The 20,216-nt window shown below is 36.6% G+C and overlaps 1 protein-coding gene and 1 long non-coding RNA gene across 2 annotated transcripts in view; one reads left to right on the top strand and one right to left on the bottom strand.

Moving 5' to 3' along the window:
- LOC308185138 overlaps positions 1–20,216 on the top strand; it is a 210,939-nt gene that overhangs the window by 182,539 nt on the left and 8,184 nt on the right. The gene's annotated exons all lie outside the window — the stretch shown is intronic.
- Positions 337–20,216, bottom strand: part of WDR70 (WD repeat domain 70) — a 138,007-nt gene continuing 118,127 nt past the window's right edge. The window contains exons 14-18 of the mRNA XM_080572896.1: positions 14,017–14,117; positions 12,511–12,590; positions 9,483–9,599; positions 8,966–9,128; positions 337–1,305 (exon numbers count right to left, since the gene is read on the bottom strand). Coding sequence (XP_080429022.1) covers positions 1,221–1,305; positions 8,966–9,128; positions 9,483–9,599; positions 12,511–12,590; positions 14,017–14,117 — 546 coding nt within the window. The 3' untranslated portion in view covers positions 337–1,220. The remainder of the gene's footprint in view (positions 1,306–8,965; positions 9,129–9,482; positions 9,600–12,510; positions 12,591–14,016; positions 14,118–20,216) is intronic.

Here is a 20,216-nt window from a genome sequence, read left to right as displayed (position 1 = left end):
GAAAAAAAATCTAAGCTCTGCTGACTCTATCAGGACCACACACTTTTTAGTTAGGAAGGTGATTAAGTGCTGGTTAAATATAGCCTTAAATTATGCCTTCAAATCTATTCATAATTAAGAAAGCTTGATTGTTATGATGTCTCTTGCTCTCTACTCTTAGTGCAAATGCAGAGCACTCGCTATATTGCATACTATTCTAATCACAATACTTATTATATATTATTATAATCACAATATAAATGCCTAAATCTAACATAGGTTCATTTCTCCTTCTCTAAAGTACATTGGTTTTAAATTTGTCCTTCACTTTATTAAATCCAGAATTGCAATTCCATGTTAAAAACTTCAAACTTTTAATACTTATATAAGAGACTTCATAAAGGATAGTATCAGTTTTCAGAGAGTGTGAGCCAAGATGTACATAATTCAGGCATACAACAATATCAATATATACGAAGACTGGGTAGTAAACAGAAGTCTGCTCTATCCTAATGCTAAGCAATATAAACTAATAGGGACAGGAAGCCTGAACAAAATCAACTAGGAAACAAACGTATGTTGTTTTTATTAAAACAAAATCTACAATTATTCATTCCTATTTTACAATTTTAAAAAATAAAAGCGATACAAATTGCCTACTGCGAGACACTACACATACTTAAAAGGAATGTCATTTATTTAAGGATAAACACTATTTTTTTTTCTAAAATTTAAACACAAGTGAAGTAAAGTGGACTATTTCACATTAGTAAACCTAAATGAAAGCGTAAGCTTTCTTTATTTGGGATAGCTTATCAGACCTTCCCAGCAAAAATAAAAAGAAGCCTGAGAAACTGTATTATTTTATTTATATACTCAAAATCATTGTACACTGTTGTGACACAGCATTAGTAAAGTTGGCTTTAAAAAAAACATTTGGCAAAACACTGGACTCACTAGAGTTCTATTAAGAATTAGAGAGACAAATATTTTTCACTTAAATCATGAAGTTAAATAACTGACAGGGAAGAGTTCTCCTTTGCATAAAATAAATCATTCCTTATTATAAATTCAGATGTGGGATCACAATCCATTGTAATACATTCCCTTTTATACTGTAACAAGTTTTATTAACTGAAGTATTTTATGCTTTCAAATTTTGACCCAATAACCAGAAAAAAAAAAGAAAAATGTTGCACTTTGTTTCAAATGCTTTTGAAGTATTCGTTATAACAAATTCTTCAAATTTTACGTTTTTTCCATTCTGGCTTGTCTGTTTCATCATCTTCTGGTTCCACTTCTGCAAAAACTGTTTTTGGCTGTGTTCTAGAAAATATTAAAAAGATTAAAATAATGATTAGGCTACAATTCTTTAACAGAAACTGTATTAGACATCCATTAAACACAAATGACATCCCTTATACTTAACAAAAAAGCATCCTAGGCTTACTTGTTTTCTATTCTGAAAAAAAAAAAAACCTGTCAACTAACCTTCTAAGAGCTGAAGGAACTTTCAGCTCTTGGGCAAAGAGCAAAAGTATGAAGAGCAGTATAACAAACACATCTTCTGCAAGTATTATTTCCTCATTAGCCTTCAATCATTATGTGTTTATTCCATGAATAAAATTAAGATAGATGAGAGGAACAAGTCAATTCAGTAGAATGCCAGAAGAGTGAAGCTACAGCTCTTCTCATTAAGTTATTCAGAAAAACAAACCTCCATTTTGATTCACTGTAGTATGATGGGAGCCAGTAAGTGAAAACAGAACAACATGGTTTCTGGTTTAGCCTATGCATGAAAAAAACAGTTTTATCCTCCTGAGTCTTTATCCAGCACTACCGTAACATAATAAAACTAATGATATTCATATGAGAACACAGAGTATCCTACAGCCAAGCTTGATGGTATCTATTTCTCCACTGTTTACCTGTATTTTAAATACCACAAACTTTGTAAAAATAATTATGGATTACTTTTTAAATGAACTCAGTATTAAGTAGCATTTTAACAAACTGTTTGGACATTCAGTTCCCCTGTTTTACAGTTTAATCACTGCATGGTCTCCTTTTCCAACCTAATTCTTAGCACAATCATTGTGGAGCTGATGCTACTGGATTTCTGAAGTTGGCTGTGCTCAAATTCTCATTACAACAAAGACACAAAAAACTATAAAAAGCAGCCAAGGCAGTCATCGTCTCATTAAGTATTAACTAATGTTTTCACAGCAGTCTGAGAACATGAAGCACTAACTATTGTTATCACAACTGTTATTTGTCAGACTACAAGATGCATAAAGCTTAACAAAATTGTGTCTGCCTTACTTAACACAACAGGCATAATTCAATGTTGCCATCACTTTTGAAGAGTAATACAATAGCATGCCATCTGTCATTAAAGAAAAAAAAAAGATTCTCCAGTTGTGTTAAATAGGCAGCGCAAAGTAGATATAAAGGTACCAAAACTAGTCAAAGACAACTTGCTTTATATACTGAATCTTCCTACTGGCCTGCCTCCTTCTCCATCCTCCAAACTTGCTACGGAGGTAAGGACAGACCCAAGATGTCTCAGAGACAGTCCTGTTGAGGAGATCTCTATTAGCACGTGTTTCTCTGATGCGAGCTGTACATCTCATTACACGCAAGTAGGCCTTGAACCAAGATGAGGACCTGAACTACTGTAAGTTAGATGAGTCATTCTGCTCTCCATGGAAAGCTGATTTACAAGTTAAAACAACAACAACAAAAACAACAACAAAATCCCTAACGTTCTCCGAATTAAAAATCGTCATTGGAAAATAGTTACATGAACTCTACTTAAGCAATCTCTCAAAGAAGACTCAGAAAAAAAAAGTCAATATGAGATCCAAAACAGCCACCTGGGATGAAGGCTTTATTGGCTCTAATACTGGATTCTGTTGTCTGCTGAAGATATGGAATGCCTGGAATCTTCTTGCTCTCATATTTTTTCAAAACCTGTTGATGATAGTTTATTTAGCCCGTTTTAGCAGTGTACCTTCCTTTTAACACAATATTCAGATGAAAGATATCTAAATTCGATACAGGATCTTATCAGGTCAGCATTGAGTTATTTGTTAGTAAAGCACAGCTTCTCAAGTGTAAACCAATCACTTCTGACCAGGAAAATTCAACTGTCACAATTTTTCTCAGAAACTTCCATTCAAGAAGAATTACTTAATTCATTGAACAAGCACCAGAAGCTATGTATTTTCCGTGATATAAGTAGTACAGTGAAAAGTTTTAGATTTCAGTAAATATTAGTAAGCTACTCTGAGTCCAGTAAAGATGTGGGCGGGTGGAGGGGGTGGGGGGACACGGATGACACTGTAGCGTAATCTAGCCGTAACCAGCTCAAGAGAAAACATGCAGAGGAAATTAAGTTTGCTTGCTATCTTGTTTTTTAAAATTAGCATGAAACGGCTGTAGCCTCAGCTCAGCTGAAATGTAAACTGATCCACCTCCACAAGCTATACAGCAGTAACTGGGACACCTAGGGTAATTCATATGCCTGACCTGATAAACACACATTGTTCTGCTTAGTAACTGCACTAGAGATTGCCAACGTAGTAGGAGTTTTCTGCATGATTAATATTTATACAAAAATTATCAAAACAGTTCCACTACTTCAAAATACTTTAATTTCTGAGGGCTAAATAAAACATGTGGAAAGCTGTATTCTTTTTCTCCATCAACTCCCTCAATAATTTTATTTATCTTTGTCCTTAGGAGCTATAGAATCAAATATCAAACAGCCCAGGTTCAAAGGGACCTCGAAACACCAGGTCCAACCTCTTCTGGGAAAAGAGACCCTATATGAGATTATCTAGCATCCTGTCCAATCACATCTTCAAAACCTCCAGTGACATGGACTCTACCATTCCCCTCATCACCGTTGAGAAATCATGATGATCAGGAGAGGTTCCTGATGACTTGAAAAGACAAAATATTCATCTTTATGAAGGGCAAGAGGAGGATTTGGGGAACTACAAGACAACCTACCTAACTTCCCCTCTACTCAGCAGTTGTGAAATGACATCTGAAGTAGCATGGCTATTTGTGGGCTCTCCAGTACGAGACACTTTGGCATACAGAGACAATGTCAGTAGTGGGCTATCCGGTTGGTTTGAGAACAGTGGAAATCCACCACGAAGATGGTTAGGGGGCTGGAGGACACCATATATGAAAAAAAGCTGAGAGAAGTGGGTCTCTTTAGCTTTAACAATAGAAGGCTAAAGAGGGATCTTACTGCTATCTGCAACTACATCATGAGAGGCTAGAGAGAAGAGATGCAGTCAGAATCTTCACATGACTATCAGAGAAAACCAGTATCTCATACACTGACAAATGCAGTCATATTGTAGGTTACACTGAAAGGTCACAACAAAAAATGGAAAAACAAACTAAGACAATTTATTCCTATTAATTTGCTTGAATGTCTTTGTGAGCGCTCATATTTACCTCACTGTTTTTCAACGTATTCAGATATGCAAACACAAAAAAAAAATCCAGTGGCCATGCACTGCTCTACAGTCACTATAATCCCTCTGATTATCAGCTGTTTTAATTAGTTACCTTTTAAAGATCCTGTAAAAGTAGCCCATTAACAGCTGTGATTCACAGACTAGCAGCTAAAAAATACTGCTTTAGTTAAACCAGCTGGAGATGACAACGGCATATCACAGCATGTGACTCATGTCACAGCAACATTTGAAATTTGTGTTTATTTTGCACTGAAGCAAATTAAAAAAGATAACTTCCAAGCACGCTTGGAAACCAGAATAATGTCAGAAAGGCTACTTTCACACAGAAAAGAAGAGGTTTTTCAGCATCAGGCCGCACTGTATTCCTTACCGAACCAGCTAACCTGACTCTTCCCTGAATCTCAGGGACTTCTTTCTCACAATTAACAATCAAAATTTACCACCATGTGTCAGCAAAATCACTGTTCTAAAATGATATGCCCAGTCCTCCTTCTTCAACTAAAGATTCGTGAGCCACAATATAACTAACACTTCACACGCTGGTACTGCCATTGATGAAAAGAACAGTGAACACAGCAATGCTACAGGTTGCTGCTTCAAGTTATTCTTTTTTGCATATGACAAGCAGCAATGACAAAGACAGCAAAATACGGGCATCGTCACTGTACTGTAACAGATTTTCTAAGAACTGTGGTCCATTTTGATGAGGAGGGAAGTTTCACCCTCACCTTCTCTGTGGCACAGAAGAAAGATACATCTGGGCCTGATTAGGCCCTCAGCTACAACGCTTAGTAATTCCTGCTGATCCTTCAGAGGGAAATCTGAAGTCATTATAGTATCTCTGTACAGCTGTGTTAAAACAAACAGCTCACAAAGAATGTAATTTTCAAACATTTACAACTGATGCCTCAAGTTCCTTTCCTGTAGTTCTTTACTTGAAATCTTCAATCTGTCCTTCCTTTCCTTTCACTCCACTGGAACAACTCTTGCCAAGGTCTCTAACAAGCTTTTTCCTGAAAAATCTCAAGGTCGTCCTCATCCTTTTTTTTTTTTTTTTTTTTTTTTAAAATCGTCATCCAGACTTCTCTGCTGTTGATCACATCTTTTTGACAATTTATTCACTTTGGCCTTCTGTGATATGTCATCTCCTGATTCAGCATGTACTTCTTATCATTTCCCAATATCCTTTTCAGCAACATCTGTTTTTTTCACCCATCCTTTTGCGACTTATGTACTTCCCCCTCCTTTTCTGGTTCAAATTACAGGAGAAACAGAAAGGTCATGTTAACAATAACAAGCTTGAAAAAAATTTCAAGTGATAAATAATGCAAATAACTACTTGGCTTCAAGAATAGATTACACACCTTAAACTCCAATGAAAAGGATTTTTTTTTTAAATACATTGTATAAACTAACAGTAAAAGTCATGCTACAGGTATTTCTTATGTGAATTGCTGTAGTGAAAACACAGTTGAAAACCATGAAATCAGTTATCTGATTTAGAATGACTTTTTCACTACGATTCGGGACCAGATCAACTCTAACCCTGTCACCACAACCAAAGTTATAAAAACTTTATTGATAAGAAAATGAATGTTTTTAGTCTTTTTGGACTAAAATTACTTTATACCCACCACAGAAGAAAATAAAGTAACAAACTTTTTCTAAGACATTTTCTTAAGAAGGAAAATGGAAAACTGTATGTGAAAAACCATCCATGGAGATAGTACACAAACAAAAGCCTTGTCAAACAAAAGAAATGTGGATACTTTTATGTCATATTTAATTGAAAAGTTACCACATACGTGGAAAAATTGATAGCAGAAAAATAAAGTGGTAAAAAGAATAAACAGCACTGAAAAAAATGAAACATACTGGTTGTATATTTCCCAGGTCTCAAGGCAGCACGTAATTTTAAGTATATATCAGAATATTACCTTTCCTAACTCTTTAGTTTATCTTAGGATAAGGGTGAATGGCTTTAAACTAAAAGAGGGGAGATTTAGATTAGATGTTAGGAAAAAAATTCTTCACTCAGAGGGTGATAAGGCACTGAAACAGGTTGCCTAGAGAAGTTGTGGGTGCCCCATCCCTGGTCAACACCAGGTTGGACGAGGCCCTGGGCAACCTGGTCTAGTGGAAGGTGTCCCTGTCCATTGCAGGGGGGTTGCAATCTTTAAGGTCCTCTTCCAACCCAAGCTGTTCTATGATTTTATGATTATGCTATAATAGATACGTTATATATATCTAAGGGAGACAGTTTTCTTACATTTGTATACTGCTTATTATCATGAACCCCTGATTTTTACAGTGTCACTGGGGACACACTTCCAACACAACATTCTGTGATAGTTTACATCAATTACTTGTACTTAGCACATTTATTAGATATGCATTTGTAAGGAGGTCTGTAAAATACTTTTTACACAAGGTAAACGTGCACACCCTGCAAAGTCAGGTATCAACTATAAAATTAACACATCTCTATACATTACGCGCATGTGCAGGCAAGCAGTTAATGAAACCTATGACTGTCATTGGTCTGTAACTTTTGATGCAGACCTCCATTTCTGAAAGATAAGAACTTAGCAGTTATAAAGTTTTTTCATTTCAGTGTCTTAGCCTGTATATAAATATTAATAAAAAGTAATAAATAATAATACTAATAACAATGAAGCTTTAAAAAGCTCTTTGCATAGGGTGCATCTTAAAGTCAAGTTTCTAAAGCAAGGATAGCGGCAGTTTCCTTGGCATGAGATTTATCAGCTGACAAAACTGTCAAGGCAGCATGTCGCTGGCTGCAGCCCAACTCCCCCACATACGTATCACCTTCTGGTGCGTAAGTTAATAGCAGTCTGGATTTGCTTCCTCCCCATTTCTCAGTCAGCTCTCTTCTTTCCCTGAAGCTACATCTTTTAACAAGAAACCATAATGAGATCTGCCCACCTGACACAGTAAGCCTTCTGTAATGTAGCTAAATTTTAAAACTTTCATGTCTACTACATTGCAGGTGTGGGGGTGAAACTTGCTATACAGTCAATGAAGTTACTGAGCCAAAAATATACTGAGGTATCTGTCTACCTGACGGAATGTGTGACTGTATTTACTTTTGAGAATGAATACTTGTACATCCTAAACAAAAACAGGTACCTGCACATTCACAGTAAATTTCATCTCTAGGAAACATAAACCCTCAAACAGTTATAAATTTATCCTACTCATTAATACAACTGTTACAGAAGCAGGCTTTGTCAAACCTTTCTTTCTTTGACTTCATATCAAGAGTGATATTGTATAACACATTGATTTGATGTACTTCACAACAATGTCATACTTATTAATTACCTAGTCAAAGCCAGGGTGGGTCAATAATGTTCTCAAGCTGCTTTGGAAAAGCTATTGTGGGTCAAGTTGGAAAATAAGTGTCACCACAAGAAAGAGTTACGATTATTAATATACTCTGAGTTTCTGGAGAGATGTGATTTTTTTTTTTTAAGGAGCTAAAAACTAATAACAAAAGTACAGTAAATAAAGTACCAATGAAAGTACAGCCTAGAATATAACACAATGGGCTGCAAATTTAAAAAAAAAAAGACTGTTACTAGCTCTGCCTGCTCTGCACAGACCATTTAATCTCTTCATAACCCTTCCTTATGCATTTTGAAAATACTACTCCTACTAGATTACTTTGTACAACAAAAACCATCAATGACAATAGCAAAATATAAAAAAAAAAATACTAATTTTTAAAGTGGCAGTTTCTGTTCCTTAGTATGAAATGCATTTATTTAGTATGTATTTTAGTACTACCATGAAATTATTTAGTGTTTTGAATTGTACTTACTCTTAGAAAAGGAAGATATTTGGTAGAAACCACTAAAGCAGCATATTGCGCAGTTTTCATTTTAACAGATATGGACAAATACCACACTCATACATACAATTTAAACTGAGTGCAGTTATCAGTGCAATTTTTAATATTTAATACCTTTAAGACCAAGTTAATTCAAGCAGTACTCAGGTCCCAATTTAGGAAAAATCCAAATTATTTATGGCACCTAAGAGATCATCTAAAATATGTTGTCATAACACTAAGCAAATATTTTTGAAGGTTTAACCTAAGGCCCAGTCAGAGCTAGAGGGTATATTGGAAAACATCACCCCGAAGTCTGTCCGTGGGACAGTACCTTATTAAAAGGTATATTACAATTTCTAATACCGATTTGTAGATGAAAAGCAAATTTAGAAAGCTTTAGAGCTTTCTAGCACTGACAGTCAAATTTTAAAAATGGTAATGTCATATTTTAAAAATTTAACCTCCTGGAAACTCTTATCTTCATATAGGAGTGTGACATATTCTTGGTTTACGTATTAATGGCAACAAGCCAGAAAAGGCAAAGTATACTGTTAAAAATGTGTGTCTTCTATTTTTACAAACTCCCACTGGTCTCCAGAAATATTACTTGTATTTTTAATTGCTTCCTTACTTAGCATATGCTGGAGCAACCCAGTATGGATTCTCCTCTGCTTCCTTTGCATGACGTAAAATAGCCTCTCGAGGGTTGCTATCATCTGTCTTATCCAGAGCAATATTCTTGACGATGTATGATGACAAGGTACCTCCGTGTGTTCCAACACGGCCACCACGACCTGTAGCAAAAAAAATTAAATGACTATTTTAAAGAAAAATATTTAAGAAATAAATAGAAAAATGTTGTATTTTTTCTATAACAGTGATCTGATACACAGAAGCTATATAGTATTATAGGAAGAGCCTAATTTAAAGCTGCATTCACATACGCATTTTACTGATTACATAAAGGAATTGTGATTATTTTTGGCAAGCGCTCCAAAGACCAGTGTCTAACAGTTCTGGACACTGCTCACACATATAGTAGAGTCCCCCACCCAAAAATGTTTGAATGCAAATCCAAACAAACACAGAACCCGAGCATGACAGTCTCTTTGGCATACAACAGTATGAAGTGATTATGACTACATTACCTGGTCCTGCTACTGGAGGTTCAGGTTTGTGAGACTTCATGGGGTCCAGCCTATCCTTTTCCAGCTGTTTTCTGGTGCTTCTCTGTCGTGGTTCACGGAACATGGGAAGTGCATGGGCTAAAGAGTCACAGTTTGGAGATAAAGAAATGTCAGAAATTCCATTATCTTTTCACTGTTTTAATTGCAAGGGTGGAGACTGCAAGGATTTGTTCACACAAAGGAAAGGGTTAAGGTTAGTGTCATTTGTTCATACAAAAGGAAAGGTGGCAGAAGCAGCCTTCCACTTTTACTGTATCCAAGCAATGGTTTACTGAGGTGTATTTTAGAGAGCTTCTTCCTGATGAATTTTTCAAACATGAAAATAGCCAAATTTCCACAGTTGTTTCAGGTAGCAGTCTTTCATCTGAAATACTGTTTGTATAGTATATGCACATATAATCTATACCTCTGACATTGAGTCCTCAACATTAGCATTGTGACCAACTGGTTGCTCTTTTCTGAATATTCCATTTTTCTACAGCACTCTAATACTCCAGCAGTGTAGAAAACTCTACATGCATTTTTGGATCTGAGACAAAGAAAAGAGGAATCTCCTCAAAGATCCAAGATATGGTATTTCTCCATATAAAGTCATATTCATTTTTTTTCTTAAATTATGACACTAATCAAATTTGGAAGAATACCCATAATTGAGACAGTTTGACAAAACTATCAGGATTTAAAACCTCTTTTTCATCATAAAATTGCTGCAATACCTGCAGGCATAATGATTTACCTATGTGCTGTTTCTGTCTGCTCAGACAAGAGGTACTTTTGTCAGCACCAAAGAAACACCATGTTAAGGGACAGTGTTCTTGTGGTGAGGCAAAACACTGCCATATGATTGCTGCTGTTTCCCAAATTGCAGGAAATTGTGTTGGGGTCAAAAGACCCAACAAAGACAGAACCAAAACAAACAAAATCTTAAGTGTAGAGGAACTGGCTCTACATTTAATAAGGAAAAAATGAAGTTCGCATCCAGAGACCTCTCACTTTGATTTTCCAGCTTACTTACAGAAGCCTGCTCAGTTTGTTAGACCATGTAAAGTCACAGCCATATGACACAGCAGTAGATCTTTGGGAATACGTGTTTACATCTTATTTTTGCAGATTTCATAAAGTACAACAACAAATAGCCCCAGGCATTTCAAAGCAATGAAGTTGATTGGTTTGCATAGAGCATCTCAGGTGACTAATGCACAGATCCAAGCTTTTACCATATGCAGAGTCAAGGTTGTCCAAGGGAAACCCAAGCTGCATATTCCTGTGTTTTAAAAGTAATACCTAATCTCTCAGAAAATATTATTGCATTTTAAGCAGTTATTATAGGCAATCCTAAGATTAAAGAGCAGCTACAAGTTCAAAAAACAAAATCAAGTAAAGGAGGATGAAAAAAGGGTTGGTCACTTTTGGAAAGGACTTCTGAGATCTTCAGTTCTTTCTAGTTCTATCAGCAAGCTTCAAAGACAGAAATATAACCTCTAAAAAATTTCCAAAACATGCAACAATTTGTAAAGCAAATCCTTAGGTCCTCTTCACTACCAGCTCAAAAACATTTTTACTGCTTTCCTGTATATGAAGTATCTTTATTTGGTTTCAAAACGATCTGGGAAGATACAGTTAAGCAGCTAAAACTCAGTGATAAAGTTCTGAAACTTTGCATTACTTGAAACCTGAATCTAAATCTGTGTATCTTTGAATGGTATTTAAAAATATCACTGGATACATAAGGATACAGAAATTGCATTGAATTTTAAGCAGAATTTAAAAAAAAGAAAATCACAAGAGCTCTTTAAAATATAAACATTAACACAGCACACACAAAGTATTTAGACAACAGACTGTGTACTAATACAAACAAGGTTGTAGTAAGGATGGAGTGAGAAGGGCACCCAGAGGAGATAAATGCCTCTTACCTACACAAGCTACAACTTCACTCACTGCAGCCCAACAAGTTGAGCTGCACATTTGCCACAGTGAGGTAAGCAGGAGACAGCTGTGGCTGGAAGGTGCTTGAGACAGGAACCTAGAGTTGAAGTGCTCTGATAGAGACCTTGCTACACTGCCCAGACTTTCTCATTCTAACCATTGCCCAGACTTTCTCATTCTAAACGTTGTTTATTATGCTGCCAAGCTACTTGTCTGTTAAATAATAAATGTTTTATCTATTTCTAAGACCAGGTCTACCGGAAAACAGAGCTTGATCCTAACGCCATTGAGCTGGAAGAGGAAGAAAAGAAGGACAGCACAACCACGTGACTGCTCTCACTTCACATGAGGAAACACTACATAGGGCAGTACTTCTTGGGAGGGCCAAAATCTCTCAATCCCCTCATCCCCTTATAAAATTTGCCCTTGGGAAAATGCAGGTCATTAAATTTTCTACAGTAACAACAGTAACTATTTCTTATGCATCAATGAGTCTTAATATGAACATGAGGTTTTACAGAAGTACAATCCATAAGCTGGAAAGATATTTTAGCTATTTGAAAACCCATGCATCTCTAGACAAGTTCTAAATCTTGAAAGGTGGCTTCTTCAACTCATCTCTACTCACCAATTCACCAATTTAGTTAAGTAAAATTGAAGATTCAATAAAGGAAGAAAAGAATCTTGGAGCATAGGGTGTTGGGTTTATTTTGTTTTGTTTTTTGGTTGTTGGTTGTTTTTTCTTATTGTTGTTTTAAAATACAAAATGCTTGCAAGAGGTCATCCCAACTTTTTAAAGCAGTTGTCCTTTCCAGTGCATGAAACTTGCACCAGAATCTAGAATCTAGACAACCACCATTAACAATTTTACAAGGCATACCAAATACATCCCTTTTCAGTTTTGCAGGGCTATTAATAAAGTTTGTATGTAGCACTCAATACTTAAGGAATGATTGAAACTATTTCGAGGGGAAAACATAAAAGTAAATCATCTGCAAGTAATATGATAACTAAGAAAGAGCTAAGAATGCTCATATAAAGAGATGTTTAAATTCCTTACGTGTTATAATGTAATCCTGAGTAAGAGTCTCTGCTTGTCTCTCTTTTCTTTTTGTTTTGACCACGCATAATTTTGCTCCCCTAGGAGAAAACACACAGCAGTTCAGTTGGTCAGTTTATATCAAATACAAACCATTTTTTATTGAAGACATATTCTCAACTAAATTATACAGCACGTTAAATATTCATGACTGTGTATATCTTGGTACGTCCATGCACATGTGAAGGAGGGCAAAAAGATTAGTGCTTTTATTACAGATCAGTTTATATGACTGGTGGAAGTATGGGTGGAAGATTCATATCACACTTCATTTGTCCACAGTACTTGTCGCATGCACACAGGAAGTGCTCCTCTCCAAATATTGGCAATGATTTGCTCCTAGTACCCTTCCTAAGCAGCCTGGGTTGTTGGTAGTTATCTAGTCAGACGAGTTTGTAACACTGTACTGGGAAATTCTGCAGAAGCCTAGTTGCAGCAAGACTCATTTAAACTGCTATATTTTTCCTTATTAGTAAGTACTAGGAAAGAAACTGGGTACAAAACTGAGCTAGGGCTCTTGTGGTCTTTGTATAGGAGACTCAGGCTGCACTCTGGAGAGAGTCAACAAACAATGTTGACTAACTTCCCTCCTATTCTCTAAATTGACAAAGAATAGAATAATAATAGTACTTATTTCTAACAATCTTATAAACCAGAATTTATTTTCACATTCCTATCTCCAGGCCACAGTAAGTATCCAGAACTATGAACTATAATACAGTATGTTTTTGGATGCAAGTGAAACAAAATCAAGGGCATATAATGGAAGAACATATTCATACCGCTCAGTATATACATGAAGTACACATTTTTCCTCAGCTGATAAAGAAGGAAGTACCCCAGCCAATCCAGAGGGTAAAAGCAAGTTAATTGTGTAAGTATTTATAGACTAGTTAAATCCTCTTCTTTTCATTCTAGGCTGACAAGTCACCTTCTGATGAATCACTGCTACCCTTCCGTTAGATACACAGGCAAAATCCACACGTGACAGGAGAGGGTGGGAAAGATGGCAAGGTCTCAAACTGAGTCTTCTAACATTATTTTACGGACCTGGAAGTTTAAGCTAACGTTTCCAAACAACATTTGTACTTCATAAAAAATTAAATATGACAAAAATATTACTAAATTCAATAAGTAGCCTTTCAATAACACCATTTCAGCAGCCTTCAAGAGGTCAAATGAAAGGCTGGTTATTCTTACAGAAAATTAAATACAATTCAAGAATGGAACTGTTTGTAAATTCAGGTAGAACTGCCAGCATACACCACCACAAAGAGCCTGGAGGAAAATGCACTGCTTTTCAAGTACAAACTTTTGTGTTTTTTTTTTTCTTTTTTTTTTTTGTAACTAAGTAGCTAAAACTGCAAAACAAATGCTACTAACTCATTTTTTCTCATCTCTTAGTATAATTACAGCATCAGGCTAAGTTTGAGAAATCTTCTTAATTATAAAGCACTAATTACATACCTTTGGCTTTTAACAGGATCATAGTACACTTTTGCCAATCCATTTCCTGTACCAACCATGATCTGATTCAGCTTGGGATGCCAAAGGCAACGCACAACACTCTGAAATAAAGCAACATATTGACGGTTAGTAGTAGGTCATTCATTTAGATTTTAGAATTAATATTCATCTTGTCAAAAAGCAGATCCTACACTGTAGTACAAACAAGCTTGAATACATGAATGAATGTGACTACATGAATGAGTAAAACTTCTTCTCCAGAGCAGAACACAATGTAAAAGGAGTGACAACACATGGATGTAGGCAGAGAAGGAAGTACAAATGGGCGGTAGTGAGAAAAAACAGTGGTTTCCACAGGCTAACTGCTCCGGGGTCTTTGTGGGCATAATGGGAATGGAACACTAAACAGGATTTGAAAGAGAACAACGAAGTGCTTCAGATACAGCAGTCCAAGCCTTCATGACTCGTGTTTTTCTTTTTAATCCTTAATTCTTCCACCCTGTTCCTTATGTTATCTATTTTTCTTTCACATAGCGCTGACCTTTCACCTGCTGACTGCAGAACAGACAAATGTCTGATATTCACTCTTGGATCTTTTTTCCCCTAAAGATCAAGGAAAACTTGGTATTTGAACCTTATGTCTCACAGCTCTGTCACCCTTCTAGTCTGTACAAGTCATTTTCAGACATTAATAGTACTGTTCTTTTATACATACAGAGTGGCTCTCCGTGTGACTGATCACTGCACTAAATCTGAATCAGCAGGTCAACCCAGAAAGGCTGCAAGACTGCCATGATTTATGAGAGAGCCAAAGAAGTGGTCACAATCTGCCATGAAGGACAACACAACTCAATACTAACAAAAATTATATGTACATCTAACTGAAAGAAAAAAACAAAACCTCATAACAACTGTTTGTTAGATATATAACAATGTTTTGACAGTGTTTTCGTTAGCTGCATAATAAACGTATCCAGAACTAGCAGTACGCATCGTGTTAACATTTCACTGAATGTTGATTTTTCTAGACTTTTTTCCCTTTACCTTTAAAAAACAAAAAAGTACATTAAAAATACAAAAAAGTTCATTAGTCAAAATGAACTAATTTAATATTCATCCACTTACATCTACCTATCATGAAAGTATCTGTAGTTTATTTACTCATTTATTTTACATAACACAGTACATGAAATTCACAACATGGAAACCACTAACGCCTTACCCAGAGAAATAAACAAAGCAAAAATATACTTACGGGGTGCAAATGAAACAAAGCCCTTTAACTTGGGAGGTGACAACCACGTAATCAGAAGAGAATGATTATGTATAAGCTCTATTGAATAGTGAATCACTCTATCACTCTTCCCACTTCACATTCCTTCCTATCTCTGGTTTGGTTTACATACCTTTTTTTTTTTTTTTTTGAATGTTACAAGGCATTTAACATTAAAAGTACTGGAAAAAAATCTGAAGCCCACTCAGCCATCATGAATTACACTTTCATTTTAGTACAAGATGAAGGATGACTTTTTTTAGAACTGTTTTTCTGCTTGGTGTTCTTGTATAAATGAAAAAAAAATGAGTGAGATGAGTTTACATGAATCAACTGATCGGTCTTTACAAGGCTGCTCTATAAAACATCCTGCCCATTACATATAAACACATACAACATTACACTTTCCCCTGTACTTACAGGTACAAATACATCTTACTTATTAAGAGACAACAAAAGGGCAACAAACTTATACCTCAGAGTTATCTGAAAAGAACAGCAAATTTCTGGCAATGCAGTATTATCCCTGCCACAAGACACCAAAATAATCAATACAATGTTGTTAATAAGTTGCTTGATTTGAATAAGAGATTTTTACATACTGTTATGTAATGCTATTACTCAAAATGTTACTGTAATTCTAAAACATACAAAGCTAATAACAAGCATTGAAGGTCAAAGGTGGGTGGCCTTTTCTTTTATTAATATTTATTGCATGTGTTTAGCCAGCCTTTTAAAACTTTGTAGTTAATGTGGTTCTCCACTTTCTACTGTCAAGTAAATGTATTTTATAGCATGGTACTGGATACCAGCCAACAAAAACAAAGCCTGAGACAGTGTGGCTAAGCACTGATGGGGATTGCTAAGTTTCTAACTTGTCAAACATCCATAGCACACTTAAAACCACCATGGCACGTGCTCCAGAGCAGGCAGAAGAAACTGCCATAAAATGCAGCACAATAAATCTTCTAAAACTGTAAAACGTCCCCAGAATATAATTTGTTAAGAACTAAACAAATACAAGCTCTGAACATGCAAGTAATTTCACTAAGCCACTGGCATATAAACCTACTTTATAAGAAATAATAAAAACTACTTACAGAGATTTTCAGACTATTTTAGAAACAGGCAATACTTTAAAAAGAGCAAAATACTGAATTCCTGAACTGAATCCTACTAATCTTTCCCAATCACATAATCCTAAAGAAGTAAAAATTCTAAACAACTGTGTAAAAGAGGGATCATTGTAGACTAGGTTTTAACATTGAGAGTGAGGGGGGAAGGGGAATATTCATCATACAAAAATAACTGATTCCTAAAGATAGTGTTTCACTGCCATTACCACTAACTTTCCTGCTGTGTATAGTTAGAATAACTCAGGTAGGCATCTTTATCACCGGAAATGTGAAACATCAAATTCCAGGTCAAAAAAGGTCCTGCTTCACAGCTTTCTATGGAAGTAAGTGTGTTTATAGCAGGCAAACAACTGTTTCCCTGGCCTGATCTGCCTAGGCACATAGGCACATACCCACATACCCACCTACAGACACTGGACATTACAGAATCACAGAATGGTTGACTCTGAAGGCGACCTCTGAAGATCATCTAATTCAACCCGCCCTCCTCCGGGCAGGGCCAACTACAGCAGGTTGCTCAGGACATGAGCTTCTTGCTCCCACTTTCTGCTTCTCAGAGACGGAAAGTGGATTTACTTTGAATACTAATTCCAATTTACACAATGATTTTTAAGAATAGCTCATTTCGTTTTTAGGTCGTGTCCTGCAATGGAACCCCAAACGAACAAGGTGGTACTTAAGGTACGCTTCCAGTTACATCCCTTGAGATAAGAGCTTGGGCCAGAAGCAACAACCTCAGCAGGTAAAAGCTAACTGCAAGTTCTTGTTGCACTCGCCAAGGTGGTTTCATGCTTTTTCAGAGAAGTAAAACAGGAACATGGAATCAAATTGCCTGACAGTACTTCTTGAAAACCTGCTGCAAAAGACTTGCCTAACCACAAGTACCAGTTTACAGAATTCAGTGGATGCCAGTGTCAAGGCTCAGAAAACACAAATACCAGAGTTACAAATTCAGTTAACTAATTTTAGATTCCACCATTCAACACCGAAAGACTTGTTTCTGTTTTTTTTAAAACAATTAAAGCTAAAACAAAGGAAAAGCCAGGTAAGTTCCGAAAAATCATAAAATTCCAGGTCATCCCTCAGCTTTGCAAATGGAAAATTATGTTTTATTGTAACAACTAAGAACAATAGAATTCAGACTGTATCATCATGTAACATCTTCAACATAAAAAAAAAAAAAGGATTTCTGTAATAGCTGGAGGTACTGGACAGCACATCTTTACAGGATGAAGTCCTGGAAGCCTGTCATAAAAATAGTAAAAATAATTTTATCGGTGGACCTGAGCTGGCCAGCTTTGTAACCATAAAACTAATCTATCTTAAAATACAGCACTTACACATTACAATTAGCGATAACGATTCAAAATCTGTTTGTTACTTCTGTTGTTGTAAACATATTAAGTTCTTCAAATGAAATCCATCTGAAAAGACTTTGGCAAGATCTATTGCATATACAAATGCATTAGCCTGCATTAGGAAATAGTGGGAAAAGATTGTGAAAATATTTCTGTGAAATTAGGCAGGGAGAACACTAAAAATGTTAACTGAAAAAGTGCTTCATTGTCACTGTGAAAGAAGTCAGGACTGATTCAGTGGGATCTAGATTAAAATGTTTATTTCCTTAAATAACTGCCTAAAGCTAGCTTTACTGTCTTTAATTAATTACCTGAATTCAATTACCTGAATGTGCTTTTTAAAATTTATTTTTAAACTAAGCAGTACACACACCTCAAGCTCCCAGTTCTTTGAAAATAAAGTTTTTAGTTTTAGAAAATGTATGTGTAATAATGTAAGAGCTTAATAGTAGGTGGTAATCTTCAACATAAAACTTGAAAGTACAAAGAAAGGTGGCAGGCAAAGGTGATTATATGCCTTCTTCCTCGTGTGCTATTCCACCTGCATTTCTTCTGAGACAAGCACAGTCCCAGCTCACGTGCAGTTCTGAGAAGGCTCCTAAATAGCCTCAGCCCTGATAGTCTGTTCTCACCTGCTTGTTTCTCTTTGTATCACACTGGCAGAGCTGCTAGTGCAGGTAAACAGTAAACTACATTATTTTTCTATTAGGTTATTTTCCATCTGGGTTAGCTCAGTAGGCAACTACCCAAATGGCTTTGCTGGGACTATGCACGTAACTGTCCTTTGACAGGACTGGCCTCTAAATGTGATGCTGAAGCCTGAAACAGGATTCTCTGTAACACAGAATGTAACATTTACTCTGGCCTAGAAATATACTCATGTTTAATAGGCAAAGTGAATAATTACTGAAACAGATTTCTCAGCAAGTAAAAGCTAATTACCTCAACTGAAACTGTCCAGAACACTTGGGCTAACACCCCTACAGGGGTAAACAATACAGAGAGGGCATTTTACAAGGTCAGCAAGAAAAGATTTTAAATGATTTGTTGCATAGGAGTGGAAAATTTACCACTATGATGAAATCATGAGACTGGTAAGGTCATAGTACTGCAGACTGATGTCAAGGATTGAAAGAATTCTCCTGGATCTTTGGTTATAAAGTCAGTTCAAGACTGCAGCAGTGATGGCAAAATTCAGTTCCCTGGCCCATATTTCAAGTAAAAACATTTAATCTTACAGCATAGATAGAGCAGACCCACGATGGGATGAGCAGTCTGAGAGGGGTAAGTGCAGGCTGCAGGGAGGAAGGTGAGGAAAGGCTAATAAATTCCAGCAAAAGGTACTAGTAAGGGTCAGAGAGGTTTCACATGTGGCAGTTCATCGGGGTTGTGAGGACCTTCAGCAGGAATGCTAGTAAGGTGTGTCCCCCCCTCCCCCCCGCCCCTTGCTGCACAGGCCTGCTCCCCTTGCAGACCACCCACCTCCTACTCTCTTCTGTGATTTACAGATTTTCCCATACCTGTTGTAGTCTCCTATTCCTTTCTTAGCTCCTCTACTTGGCACAGTAACAAGACCTTCCCTACAACCCCAGCTGCTGGGAAGGGCCCATGGTATTCTCCTTACTGAGGGACACAAAAGGCTCTTCTAGAGACCTAAAAGCTCTTCTAGCTTCCTGCTCCTGCAGCCACCCAGCACAGAGGCGAGGCAGTCTGGGCTGACACTCCCCTTGTCCTCTGGACAAACCTCTAACAGGAAAGTGAAGCAACCGGCTGGGGGCATTAAGGACAGACGCAGCTGGAGCAAGGCTTGCCAAGTTGGTCTATCAACATATGAGGGCAAGGTTTCATGAGATGATCAAGCCAGTGTTATAAGCAGGTCACTCCCACTTCTTCCCTGCTGTATAGCCAGTAGTCCTGGCTTTTGTCTGACTACAGGCAGTTTCTTCAGAGTACTGAACGGGCAGAACATAGTTTTTATTTTTTCTCATATAAGACTACACAATTCATGTTTTCCGTTTCCCTGAAGTATTTAATATACCCCTAAATTTCCTACTCTAAGGGGAAAGCAACTACAGAAAACATACACAAAGCGTAAAAAGAAAAAAAAAAAAAGAGCAAATCCAGCAAGTCTACCTAGTTTCTACTATTGCAGAGTATGTATGGCCTTTACCTAAACATTAATTCTTACACCTGGAAATAATGCCACATTACAGAGCCTGGGGAGTCACTTAATCTCACTAGTATCTTTTTAACCTACCAAAATGTAAGGTTACCTGTTATGCAACAAAATAAGGACGGTGCGTATAGAGATTGTCTCTAGAAAGTATTCATCTCTATCCTCCTTCACTCTCTTGCAAGACAGCTAGGGAAAATTAAGGGTTCCCTCCATTCCTGTCTTCTTTTATTCCTAGCATTTGACATGTCTGTGAGCTG

This window comes from Anser brachyrhynchus (genome assembly GCF_964034855.1).
Source record: "Anser brachyrhynchus genome assembly, chromosome: Z".
NCBI classification, from domain to species: domain Eukaryota; kingdom Metazoa; phylum Chordata; class Aves; order Anseriformes; family Anatidae; genus Anser; species Anser brachyrhynchus.
The sequence above is the reverse complement of the archived record's forward strand: the minus strand, read 5'-3'. Positions and strand labels throughout refer to the sequence as shown.